Source organism: Mesocricetus auratus, unplaced genomic scaffold, assembly GCF_017639785.1.
Source record: "Mesocricetus auratus isolate SY011 unplaced genomic scaffold, BCM_Maur_2.0 Super-Scaffold_100013, whole genome shotgun sequence".
NCBI classification, from domain to species: domain Eukaryota; kingdom Metazoa; phylum Chordata; class Mammalia; order Rodentia; family Cricetidae; genus Mesocricetus; species Mesocricetus auratus.
In genome coordinates, this window is record NW_024429196.1 from 65,710,914 (window position 1) to 65,724,459 (window position 13,546).

The 13,546-nt window shown below is 47.3% G+C and overlaps 1 protein-coding gene across 4 annotated transcripts in view; it reads left to right on the forward strand.

The window, feature by feature from the left end:
* Jarid2 (jumonji and AT-rich interaction domain containing 2) overlaps nucleotides 1-13,546 on the forward strand; it is a 167,316-nt gene that overhangs the window by 146,593 nt on the left and 7,177 nt on the right. For all 4 annotated transcript variants that reach the window (XM_005066341.4, XM_040755905.1, XM_013110611.3 and 1 more), the window contains 8 exons: nucleotides 1,759-2,261; nucleotides 4,343-4,435; nucleotides 7,101-7,219; nucleotides 7,307-7,377; nucleotides 8,096-8,210; nucleotides 11,749-11,854; nucleotides 12,234-12,416; nucleotides 12,826-12,956. In XM_005066341.4, coding sequence (XP_005066398.1) covers nucleotides 1,759-2,261; nucleotides 4,343-4,435; nucleotides 7,101-7,219; nucleotides 7,307-7,377; nucleotides 8,096-8,210; nucleotides 11,749-11,854; nucleotides 12,234-12,416; nucleotides 12,826-12,956 — 1,321 coding nt within the window. The remainder of the gene's footprint in view (nucleotides 1-1,758; nucleotides 2,262-4,342; nucleotides 4,436-7,100; nucleotides 7,220-7,306; nucleotides 7,378-8,095; nucleotides 8,211-11,748; nucleotides 11,855-12,233; nucleotides 12,417-12,825; nucleotides 12,957-13,546) is intronic.

Below are 13,546 nucleotides of genomic sequence, written 5' to 3' on the forward strand. Positions count from 1 at the left end.
TCCAGGGAGGGGTTGAGGATTTCAGGCTGCTACAACAAAATGCTATGGACTGGTGGCTTTGAAACCAGAAATTGTTTTCTAATTCTGCATGCTGACAGGATTGGTTTCTGTAAACGTTTTTCTGTGGCTTGCAGTAGGCCACGTGCACCTTGTGTCCTCACAGAGCCTTTCCTCTCTCTGACTGTACATCCCCTTATAAGGATACCAGTGAGGTGGTGGTAAGGCCTGCCTTGGTGACCTTATTTTAACTTAGTGGCTACTTTAAAGACTCCTTTTCAATACAATTAAATTGTGGGGTTTCAGGGTTTTGTACTTCAATATGCCTACTTGGATGGCCTTATAATTCAACCTACAACCAACCCTCTTGTAAGCTCCATGACATTTTATATCTCTCTTGTCCCCATCTGTCCATCTCTTTGTGTTCCTGCCCTCTCCTGCCTCCACCATCTTTGGTGAGAAAAATGGACCTTCTCTGGACATACAGGGACCATATTCCATTTCTTTTCAAGGACTGGTTTAGTTCTGACTAGCACTGGAGAGGCCACCCCCACGGACTACTGCTGTAGTTGTATGTTGGGAAAGCTACATGCCTGTCCTGCAGTGTGTGGGGTAGGCATGGCTCCTTTTGCTTGTTGCTGTCATTTCTTGGGACTCCTCTCATTAGGAGGCTGCCATTAAACATGCCTAATGAGGATCTCTTGAACAGGATACCAGAGATGGCATGGCAGGCTTTGGCTAGAACTCCAAAGATGTGACGAGTATACACTTCCTCACCCTCACCCCAGGCCCTCAGGGAACCCCAGAGCAAGTGGATGAGGGTCCTGCTTTAGTGATTGCTGTGAGTAGATAGGATCATTACTGTGTTGATGCACAGTGCTTTGTGTTGGGGGCAGGTGAGATGGCAAGTGTTATTGCCATGATAGCCCAGAGACTTTCTGTTTCATAGTTTTGTTTCCCCTATAGTCCTGATTGCTTAGCTAGTACCATTAGCCACAAGTCACTCCATCCTCTTTATAAGTTTATCTCATTTGCCATTACTTAGTCCATGACCAATAGAGGCATCAGGCCGAGGGCTTCTATTGGGTTGTATTATGTGACATTTAAAATAGTTTCTCAAATTCACCACAGTGAGTACATGTACCTTTTTGTGACAGTGTCTGCTAGGGAGCCTGTCTTCCCAGATGTCATTTAATAACTAAGTGAAGCCATGGTAGTACAGGGTGTCACCAGTAGTGTTGTGTCCATGGAATGAGGGGTGATTGTGCCAGTCAAGAAAGTCCTATAAAGGTACCTTGTGTCCTGAGCCATGTTGGCAAGCCTCGAGGAGTGTTTCATTTCATGGAAGAAGACTTCAGAGTTACAAGACAGAAACCTATTTTCTGTGCCACTGTAATTTTGTGAGATCATAAGACACCGCTGACCACCATGCGAGGAGTGCCAACACCTTCCATCCCTCCCTCCCCCCTCCCTCCATCCCCCCTCCCCCTCCCTCCATCCCTCCCTCCATCCCTCCCTCGCCCTCCCTCCATCCTTCCCTCCCCCTCCCTCTGCCCCCTCAGTTTGCTTTGTCTCTATTACTCAGCCATGACCCAATGCTCAATAATGATCATAGCTGCTTATTGCTCTAACCCTGCAGCCTGGTGGGAGTCCCTGGTTTGGGGCGGGGAGGGGCTCAGATTTCCTTTATGTCCTTCTTAACCATTTCCTCTCCCCTACCTCTACACCACCCTACACCCTACCCCATCATTGCTTGCCTAGGAGGCTGTGAGCTCGACCTGGCCTGCTTTTTCCGGCTGATTAATGAGATGGGCGGCATGCAGCAAGTGACTGACCTCAAAAAATGGAACAAACTAGCAGACATGCTGCGTATTCCCAAAACTGCCCAGGACCGGCTGGCCAAGCTGCAGGAGGCCTACTGCCAGTACCTGCTCTCCTATGACTCTTTGTCTCCCGAGGAGCACCGTCGGCTGGAGAAAGAGGTGCTGATGGAGAAGGAGATCCTAGAGAAGCGCAAAGGGCCATTAGAGGGCCACACAGAGAATGACCACCACAAGTTCCACTCCCTGCCCCGCTTTGAGCCCAAAAATGGGCTCATCCATGGCGTTACTTCCAGGAATGGCTTCCGTAGCAAGCTCAAGGAAGTGGGCCAAGCCCCACTCAAGACAGGTCGGCGGCGATTGTTCGCTCAGGAAAAAGAAGTGGTCAAAGAGGAGGAAGAGGACAAAGGTGTCCTCAATGACTTCCACAAGTGCATCTATAAGGTAAGACGCTCTGTGTTGCCCATAACCTGCAGCCTGGGTGGGTAGGAACAGTGTTTCTTCCCCTGGTGGAGCCAGAGGCGTTTATGCTTAAGCATGCTGTCTGTCGTAGTCTGCTTTGACTGAATATCACAGAGGAGAAAATAATGAATGGAAAACTTTTTGGCTTTTGGTTCTGGGGTATGGGTTGTTTCTTTCTTATTAAGGTGTCACCATACTGTCTGACCTTGTGTGTAAGCACACAGAAACAATACATTTCATGTTCCCATGCTGCTGTCACAGTGATGATTTTTACCATGCACTTTAGAGGATCACACATTCATATTCTTGGGATAGCTGATGCTACCAACAGGATTCTACCTGGTACATCAACAATAGACAGCTGGACCAGCTTAGGAGGCTGAGCAGTCAAGTAGCCAAGGATTCAGGTTTGAGGCTTGGCACCTTAGAATATGGGTAAGAAGTTTGCCTCCTGGGCCTTTCTGGCACCCCTTAAATGGTGTGTGTTGTTTTACATGTGTTTGCATAGAGGCACACAGCAGATGAGGTACATGCTGTTGGTCCTGTACTTCTGGTTTTGGCCTTGCTTTTCTCAGAGCTGCTCAGACTGGGGTTGTGGTCTCTGAGAACGCTCTTCTCTCCCTCTTTATTTTGTGTTTCAAAAGCCTGCTCACTTCCAGTTCCATCCCAGTGCTATTAGGTCTTGAGTTAGACCAAATAAGTCTGTAACAGGAACCTCACCATTAACAGCAGCACAGAAAAGAGGTGGAGAGAGACTGGAGAGTGCAAATGCTCCTGGTGTTCCCAGCTCGAATCTCCTGAGTCACCGTGCTCCTGACTGAAGAACAGTTGGCAGTGTTTCTAGGAAGCTACTCCCCAAGATGTCAGGCTCCCTTCCTTTGGCCTGCTTGGGGGTGGGGAGGATAGTGAAAGGCACCCCAAGGCCAGTGTATAAATCTTAAGTGTGAGCAATCCTCCCAGTTGAAGCTCCTCTGTCTGGAATCCCCAGAGGGAAGAATTTTTGGCATGGGTTTTAGCTTGGCTTTCTATTGTTGCACCTTCTAGGGAGTGCTGAGGTAGATAGGTCAGTCATCACATTTACTAGTCATCTGCCAGGTTCCTGAGGCCATGTCATTTCAGGCCTGTCCCTCTGCAGTGGTTGCCACCATAAACCATCGAGCTTCACTGAGGAGTTTTGCTTGCCCTGGGTCCTACTGCACCCCCTTGTTGAGGCTTGGCTTGACAAGCAGACCTCGAATGCGTCCCAGATTTCCAGCTTAGATCCTATTTCTGGGCTTTAGGCATTTGTCCAGGTTTGCCTGTTACTAGATGCAGAAAAGGTTTTGTCTGGCCTACTTGAACTGAGAGCACCCACTCAGCTGTCCTTCTGCAGTTGCTTCTGTGAAAATACAGCAATGACCTGGAGACTGAATGTTGCTTTGTTTGTTTCGTGTGTATCTTAAATGACTGGGAAGCAGTCCTCATTAATTAAAGCCATTCATTAAATCCTGTGATCCCAAACTAGCACCTCCTGAAATGAGGCATTCTCCATATCTGTTGGTAGCTGTTTAAAGCCAGTACTGTGAGAGTGTGTCAGACCCAAGGAAGTTTTTCTGATTGTTTTTATAAATCTGCCTTGTCAAAGGTATTTTTAGAGATAATTGGAAAACCTGATGTGCTTCTCACCACCCTGGAGCACTGAAGGCAGCACCAGCATGTCATCACCTCTGATTATTGTCCCTGTGATAGTTAGTGTCAAATTAGGTTTTACTTGTACTTGGGTTTTTTTTTTTTATAAGAAAAGAAAGTTAGGAAATATTTCAGGTTGCACAGAGAGTCACTTTTTCAACCTGAGAGCTTCCCCCAGAGCCCTGCTTGTTCCCTGCTGGTTAGTGCTCTGTAGGCAGAGTGTGCTGGGGTCACCCACGTATGGGGATGCTGTCAAGTACTGAGAACACTGTGTGGCTTGTCACCATGGGAAAGCCATTGGGCAGAGACCTGTGTCAGGCAGATTTATGTTTTGATAGAAAGGCAAGGCTCAACTCTGTCTTAAGCTATACTCTTTGCTATTTTCTTTGTTCCAGGGAAGATCTGTTTCTCTAACAACTTTTTATCGAACAGCAAGAAACATCATGAACATGTGCTTCAGCAAGGAGCCTGCGCCAGCAGAGATCGAGGTAAGCCTCTCAACCCCAGACAGTCTCCAGAGACACTAGGAGGGGCCTCAGGCTTGGTGTAGCATGAAAGGGCACAGGGATTGGGGTTGTCATGTGTGACTGTCCTGGGGTAGCCAGGCATTTTATTTCCTTTTGGACCAAAATTAGTCCATTGAAGAATGGAATTCCATGGTTTCTGCTAGAGAAGTCTGAGGGGCGTGTCTGAGATTCCATCACTGGTCCAGCCAGCAGTTTTCGTCCTTAGTGAACTGCCTTTCCTGCCCTCCCTTTGTATTCCAGAGGAGAATGTTTGGAATTCCCTGTAGTCATGGTGTGCTCTTCTCCTCTCCCGTTCTTCGTGTAATGGCATTGGCAGGTCCCATTTCTGTGCCATTGCCAGCTCTCTCCTTGGAGTTAGTGCAGTGAGCTCTTTGTGCCTAGTTAGTGACTGTTAAGTGTGAGCTACTGCAGGATGGAGCCAGTGGAGCCGGTCCTGTTGGTTGACATTCCTGGCCAGAGCCCAGTAGAGTTCCTTGGACCCTACAGCTGCTGACATGGGAATCCTCCAGTGGTTGGTTTGTAAAGGGGTCTGAACTGCTTCTGGCCAGAGCACTTGTAGCTGGAACAGGAGAGTGTAGAGGGGGTGTAGTTTTCTCTGGGTAGACTTTGGAAAATTCTGTTTGCTGATTGACACTCTTCCTGTCCCAGCTCTGTGGCCTCTCAGCTCTGTGGCCTCCCAGCTCTGTGACCTGGGGCTTGCCGTCCACACTCAACCCCATGTTCAGGTGTGCCTTGGATGGCCATTACATTGGACTGGTCTGACACCCATGTGGCCATCACAGTTGCTTTTTGATGCCTCATGACACTGTGGTATACATGCCAGTTGAGAGGGTGCTCAGCATTTCCAGGAGGCTCTGATGGTTGTTACTGTCTATAGCTCAGTTTACAGGCTTCTATTTAAGAACCACCACCCTCTGCCCTCGAAAATATTTGAAAGCAAAAGTGAAGGTTTGCTGACACCCAGATTTCAGTTTGTGCTGGTCTTAGACTCTGTGTGTCTTATGAAAACAGCAGGCCTTGTTCTCTCATGGTGTCAGTCACTGGATTTGATGACTGCTTATGTGGAGTGAGTCCTTGTGCCTGTGCTCAGGTCAGTGACTGTCGGTCTCAGCTCTGATCACTCTCTGAGTCACAGCATTTCTTTATGGTAAGGGCCCATTCAGGAATGGCATCCTATTTCTTCATGGTTTGTGACCATGCGATCCTCTAGAAAGGTCCCTCTTGGAAGGAGTCAGTGTCATCCTGTCTTTTCTCCCCCACCCCATTCCTGGGATTTGAGTTGCAGGCTGATCCTATATTAGTTGAGTTTCTCCTATGTTCAGGTTCATAGGGCAAGGTGCTTCTGGAATGTGGATTGAAAAGGCAGTGAGAAGGTGCCTTTGAGGTGGGGCCATCTCAAAGGGAAATAATATACTGCCTCGTTCTTGATTGTAGTGCACTCCTTGTCCCTAGCCTTCCAGTTCCAGTGGAATCAGCTCAAATTGTAGCCTGGCTACACCATGTGTGTGCATGTGTGTAGTTTTGGGGAGTTCATGTAGAGTTCAGAGGACAATTTTGGAGTAAGTGCTCTCCTCTAACCTTTATATGGCTTTTGGGGATTATGTTGAGGTCACCCGGCTCTTTGACCTCCATACCATATTTCCAACTCCCAAAGTGCTAACTGCAGCAGATCACTTGGAGAGTGTGGCAAGGAGGACCGTGCAGGGCTCTGGGCAGTTTCTGTGCTTACTCTTCAGGTGGGAGCACAGGAAGTTCTCACTGCTTTTTCTTTTCTTTCCTAACATTGCATCTCACCATTTTAACTATTAATATTTGTGCATGTTTGTGTGGGGGATTGTGCTCGCCACAGTGCGTGCGTGCGTGCGTGCCTGCGTGCGTGCCTGCGTGCGTGCCTGCGTGCGTGCCTGCGTGCAGACCAGCCGTGGTGCCACCGTCTACCTTGTTATCCACTGTTGCCTATGATGTCAGACTGGGTTCCCTGTGAGCAGCTCTCTTTGCTATATTGCCCTAGGTATGCTGGAACCACAAATGGCTATTGCTTTATCCAGTTTTACTTAGGTTTTGGGAATCCAAACTCAGGTCTAAACACTTGCATGAAAGGTGTTTAAGTATGTATTTCTGTGAGAATAAGTCTCTTCACATTATTGTGATAGCATCAGTAACAACTGTCCCAAATCAAAATGGAGTTCTCCAAACCTTTTGAGGACTGTTTTCTCAGTCTGGCAGCCTCTAGCCTGCTTTCCTGGCATCTGACCCTGGCATCTCCTGCACAGACTGACTGGTTATGTCCCCGAGTGTGAGGTGCTCCAGCTTTAGGCACAGTGTGTTGGGGTTTCTGTCCATTAAAGGCAAGCATCTCCAGTTACTTCACTGACCCTCACAGTATGTGCCGGTGGCTTCCCCTGATAGTGCACGACAGTGCTGCCATCCCAGTCAAGTGTATATACTAGATCCTTCAACTCTCTGGTGGTTTGATGGCAATTGTACCATTGCCTTAAATTCTGAGGAAGTTGCCCAAGGGTGTTTCCTCACAGACACATTGTTCTGGGTATAGTGTTCCAACTGTGTCTTGGGCTTCATGTCCCACATAGATAACTACTGGCCTTCTTCTTCTTCTTCTCTACAGCAAGAGTACTGGAGGTTAGTGGAAGAGAAGGACTGTCATGTGGCAGTTCACTGTGGAAAAGTGGACACTAATACCCATGGCAGCGGCTTCCCAGTGGGAAAATCAGAGCCCTTTTCAAGGTAATAAGCAGTCCCTTGTCCATGGTTTGGGGACTAGATAGTGCCCTTCCTCGCCAGCCTGTTACAACCCCAGCTTTCCTTCCGCAGGCATGGATGGAACCTCACGGTCCTCCCCAATAACACAGGGTCCATCCTGCGTCACCTTGGTGCTGTCCCTGGTAAGCGTGACCATAAGCTTCCTCCTGTTCCATCTTTCACAGCAAGGCCAGGCTGGCTCCTCTAAGCAGTCCTAGAGAGGCCTGGGGCCTTAGGAACACAGTACATATACTGACATTTCAACAGTGGGAGAGAGGGAGGAAGAATGAATGCATTTGGAGTCTGAGAAAATGTGGACCCCCATGTGGCAAAATCTAAGAGTCTGGAAAGCCTAGTATAACTTGGAGTATTAAAAAGAACTTTTTTCAAACTGGCTTCTTACTCCTAAAGTCTACTTGAGCTGGCAGACACAATAAATGGGCTAAGAAGTAAAGACTGCTCCAAATTTAAGCAAAGGCATCCCATGGAGGTTCTGGAAAGGGAAACCTGAGAGAGTCCTTTCTGCCAACCAGGAACCTTGTCTATTCTACCTTGCTCATTGTTTGCAGAGGCACTTCAGCCAGATCTCCCTAGCCCTGGGCCTTTACACATTCATTGTCAGCCTCAAGGTCAATAAGTTACCCAGCCAAAATGCAAGAATAGTGGATTGATTGCTATGTAGCAAATGTGGAGGAGCCAGCATCTTCTCTTTTGTTCGTTCATTCTTTCGTTCATTCATTCATTTGTGCTGTGTTATGTCTGGGAAAGGCAGAACCCCATTTTTCTCATTGGTGGACACTTAATGATTGTCACTCTAAAGTACTGTTGCTCTAAAATAACATCTCTTCTCTTACATTGTAGGAGTGACTATTCCCTGGCTAAATATTGGCATGGTCTTTTCTACCTCATGCTGGTCTCGAGACCAAAATCACCTTCCATATATTGACTACTTACACACTGGTGCTGACTGCATTTGGTGAGTACCGACCCCAGCAGCAGGTACAACTTCCCTAGGCATCCCAAGAAACTGTTGCTGTGATAGACTTGAGCTGCAGCAGCTGAAGACATGACACAAGGGTTGCAAGGTGGCAGATGTTTTCCATTCTCTTGTGAATTGCCTGCTTAGTCTGCTTCTCTGCTGGAAAGCAGTTCTGTGTTTTGGAATTCCCAGAGGTGACTTCATGGCAGCATTCATATAGTGCCTTGGGGAGACTGGTCCAGCTGGGCAGCCTCATCTGAGTGGTCTTTTGCAAGAGCTCCAGAGCTAGGCTACCTACCCACTAGATATGATGCATTTTCAGAACTGTGCCCTATGAACTGTACTCTGCAGAGTGCAGCGTGTTCTCTTTATTGGTCCTCTGGTTTCTGTGTTGACAGTGGAGATGGGGGTTCAGTGCATATCATGTATCTCCCATCTCATAGTCTCACAGCCTACTGATCTCATAGTCATTTCCACCAGATGATATGCTAATTGCCCTAATGGAGTAATGAAATATTCTTCATCAAGTAAACAGTCTTCAACTGATGTCTCCTCAGGATCCCATGTGGGCAGCAGCCTGCTAGTGTGGGATACAGGTTGTTCATGACTTGATGAGCATGAAGGGATGATGGGAGAGTCCTGTGTATATGTCAATAAAGCACTGTTGGCCAGGGAAGTAAGATAGGTGGGACTAGGAGTCTAGGGGGATTCTGGGAAATGTAGTGAAGAAACTGGTTGCTATGTGATCCTGGGGAAGAAAGAACGGGCCAGGATGCCATCCTTGTAAAGATAAATAATTATGGATCAAATATTAAGTCACAGCTAGCCAATTAAAAACCAAAACAGACAGCCAACAGCTTCATAGTTAATATAGTGTCTTGTGTGTTATTTGGGGTTCAGACAGCTCAGCACACAGCCCAGGTGGTTGGTGAGAAAGCTGCATGTTACATTATGGTGTCAGAAGTAGGATCATGAATTTCCACATAAAATGACAAAAGCTTAAAAGGGATTTTAAAAAGAAAAGAACCGAGAAAAGCATGGCTTCTTGGTAGCAGCATTTTCTCAGATGGGCTCTGTTTTGTTAGAGACAAGCAGAGACTGCGCAGCCAGTACTGGTGATGAACTTAAGCCTGCCATCTTGGAAAGAGCAGTTTAAAGAGCTGTGGTTTTTTAGCAGATAAGACACGTGACCAAGAAAAAACCATAAAGATTTACAGTTAAGTCAGATTCAGATGACGAAAAACCTCTAAAGGTTTACTTTGTGTTTAAAAATATATGTAGGCTTGAGAGAGAGAAAAAAAACCCAGGACAGTGGTAAAAGAAATAAAAATGCCGGTTGTGGTGGCTCACGCCAGTAGGATTTGCTACAGAGGCAGAGGTAAGTGGATTTCCAAAAAAACCTGTCTCCAAAAATAAGTAAATAAAAGTAAAAGATATAGAGTAATATAAGCCATGTAAATGGGTCTGTGTGTTTAGTATGATCTCCAGTATCCTATGGGGCCTGCTGGGGTGAGACTGGTGGTGTGGACCAACATACATGGAGCCAGATCATAGTGGTCATGAGACAGAGGACAGATGGCAGCTGTGGAGTGTTGCACAGCTTTTTTTCCTTGAGAATCTGTGGTCAAGGTCCCACTCAGTGTTCCTGTGACCTGTGGCATTGCCATGTGAACATGTGGGTGTCTCAGTGAGGGCTTCTGTTGCTGTGATGAAACACCATGACCAAAAGCAAGCTGTGGAGAAAGGGTTTCTTTGACTTAAACTTCCATATCTCTGTTCATCATTAAAAGGCAAGACCGGAACTTAAGCTGGAGGCAGGAGCTGATGGAAAGACCACAGGAGGGGTGCTACTTGCTGCCTTGCTCCCAAATGGCTTGCTTAGCCTGCTTTCTTACAAAACCCTCAATAGGCTGGGTCCTCCCTCAGTAATCACTGAGAAAATGTCTTCCAGGCTTGCCTACAGCTGGATCTTATGGAGGCATTTCCTTAACTGAGGTTCCTTCCTCTCAGATGACTTAAGCTTGTGTTCAAGTAAATTATGCTGTATTGTGTGAAGTGGCCCATTCAGGTGGCGAAACGTGAGTTTCTGTGAGCTGTTTAAAGTGTTATCCTTCAGCTCATCATAGTATAGAAGAAAGTAGAGCCAGGGTTATGAACAAAGAAGTGTTTGGTGCATGGCTTTCTTACGTGTAATTTATGTTAGGAACTCAGTATTTCTGCACGAGCCAGTAGTGGCTTTGAAATGATGTAAACATTTAAGGGAAAAAAAAATGACTGGTACCGCCTTTCAACCGTTGAGACCAAGATTTGCTACAAAAGAGATAAAATTGCATAATAGATGGTTGAATGTTGGGGTAGTTGGCCAGGTTTTGGAATTGTCTGTGTGAAGAAGAGGGAGGAAGAGCCCCTGGCAATTACAACTGGGGCCCAACAGCTCCGACTCTGCTCCCCTGTTCTCATTGGTGGTAAGGGGGATCTGATGGCTTCCTTGTAAGATCCCAGTCTGGCATGGTAGCCATTTGCCCAGACATCAGTCTTTCAGATAGCTGACCTTGCCCTGTAGCTGGATCCCTCCCTGTAGGTCATGAGTAGGCATCTGTTCTTCAGACTTTTTGCTCATAACCGTGTGATCCAGGAAGTCACATGGCATAATTGACACTTTCTTGATGGTGGGCTACTTGAGGCATTGAGATGGTGCCAGGAAAAAGTTCAACCCTCTGCTATTGTTGTGAGGTCTAGCCTCTCCCATTGACTAAGTCACCTACATTTACAGCCTTTTCTCCCACCAAGGTCTCTATGAGCTGTAGTATGTATGTCCTGGAGACATGTGGTCACTCTGTGCTCTCATGTGTGCCTCTGTCCTCCTTCTCTTGTGTGTTTTAGAAACTACATTTTCCTCAAGCTGTTTTCTGACACTTTGGTAAAGAGAGAGAGAGAGAGAGAGTTCCCTAGGTTTCTGTTGACTTTCCTTGTTTCTCAGCCTTGGCTGAGCAAATGAGCTGTGTGTGTGTGTGTGTGTGTGTGTGTGTGTGTGTGTGTGTGTGTGTGTGTGTGTGTGTGTGTGTATGCAAGCACGCATGCACGCACAAACACGGGCATTGACCTTGGCACTTCCAGACCAGTAGCTCCAGGTCCTCTCTGGTGCCTTGACGATGGTTCCCATGTACCTTTGTTGCTTGTCAGGAACACCATCAAATCCTGTTTCTGTGTTTGAGAACTAGACTGTGCTGAAGCAGTGTCAGAGAACTCACACAATAAGCCAAGGGAATATGCACTTGTGTCTGTTTCTGAATTATAGGAGGTTTAACTATATCTGACTTTGATTTGAAGGGTTTTTGGCCCACCTTGTGGGTCAGATCTGTGTAAAGTGAGCCGTGTGTATAAGACAGTGCCTGTGGTTTGGCTCTGCTGGGCACAATCAGCCAACAGCGGCAAAGCAAGGCACCGGGCCAGCACTGCAGCCCAGCCGTCCTGAGCCTTGTCCATGCCAAAAAAGAAGTGCCATCAAATGTCTCCTGTGTTTCCAATGTCCCAGGTATTGCATTCCTGCTGAGGAGGAGAACAAGTTGGAGGATGTGGTCCATACCCTGCTGCAGGCTAATGGTACCCCAGGGCTGCAGATGCTGGAGAGCAATGTCATGGTAAGTCTGTTGTCCACCTATATAGCAAGGGCTGTGGGGTCTTCCAGGGGACAGAAATTTATTATTTTGCCACCCCTGACTATGCTGGGTAAGGGACAGAAGAGCTCCAAAAGGGTTGAGGGCATTAGGCGGAAGGAGCTATGTGCTTACCGTGGTCCTTGCCTTGCAGAAACCTCTTAGACTGCCATTTACTTGTGTTTCATGATTTTTATGTTATTTCCTGAAGGGGAGTTATAATCCGGTCCTTTAGCAGCCCTTCCATCACGGTTCTTGTCAACCGGATCTCAACATAACCTGGCTGGTGTCCTTATGCCATGGGCAGAGGGTTTGCCTGACTGATCAAGGAGGGCCATGTAGCTCAGTGCCATTATCTCCCCAGATCTCCCCAGAGGTGCTGTGTAAAGAGGGGATCAAGGTCCACAGGACTGTGCAGCAGAGTGGCCAGTTTGTTGTCTGCTTTCCCGGGTCCTTTGTGTCCAAAGTATGTTGTGGCTACAGCGTCTCAGAAACAGTGCACTTTGCTACCACCCAGTGGACGAGTATGGGCTTCGAGACTGCCAAGGTAAGCAGAGCAGGTCACCTGCATTGTTGGGGTTGCAGATTCTCACTAGATGGCTGGAAGTTTCCTCTAGGGAAAAAGTTGAGGTTATTATCATGAAGGCTTTTGACTTCCATTACTGGCCATCCCACAGTTGTGGGGAGGCCAAACAGACATACTCAATGTAAACACTGGATCTGAACCCGTAGAACATGTCTGACCATCCTGAGCTGTGGCACTGCCTCATGGCTGGCCATGAGACACTAGGACTTTCCTGGAATCCGGTGCTATTCTCCAGGCAAACAAAGTGTCTGTGCAGCTAACCGCAATAATCCAGGTTCAGTTGCCACTTGGGAAATTTCCACATCCTACCTGCCACTGTGAACTTGGCTGCTCACTACTACAGACCCTTGTAATGGTGACTCTCTTTCAGGAGATGAAGCGCCGCCATATAGCTAAGCCATTCTCCATGGAGAAGTTGCTTTACCAGATTGCACAAGCAGAAGCAAAAAAAGAAAATGGTCCTACCCTCAGTACCATCTCAGCCCTTCTGGACGAGCTCAGGTATTGTAGACTCTGGTCCCAAGACTTCATGGGACATCTGATTGTTGGGCAGGGCTTTTCTCCTGTTGGCTTCCTGTATGATTGATATCAGGACTCAGAGGTCTTGGTGAACCAGTATGAAGAGTGGTCTCAAGCTATCCATTCCTTTGTGGGTGATGCTGCACTCCCCAATTTGTAATCCTTTGTTCTAGGTGTTTGTGTTGGGGTGGTGGTATGGAGAGGCTCTCTTGCCAGATCCAGACACACATACCATAGAGCATGCAGGCAGCAGTATCATGTGATTATGGTTTGTCCCCTTGTTGGCCCAGCTTGTATCCCTTGGCTAGTCACTGAAGGACAGGCCACATATTGTACATGGTCCTTTGTGTTGAACTCCTAACCTCCCTTGAGTCCTCGTGAGGCTTCTCCCTCTCCAGCGAGCTTCTGATGATATTTGGTGAGAGCCTAGAGGTGTCCACAGCTAGGTGTAGTCTTAAAAGGGTAGGACCAGCAAATAGGTAAAATGGCTTGGAGAAGAATATCTGTAACCCTAAGCAAAACCCAGTCACCCACATGGCTTTGAGGCTTATCTGCCCTTTTCTTTGAAGTAC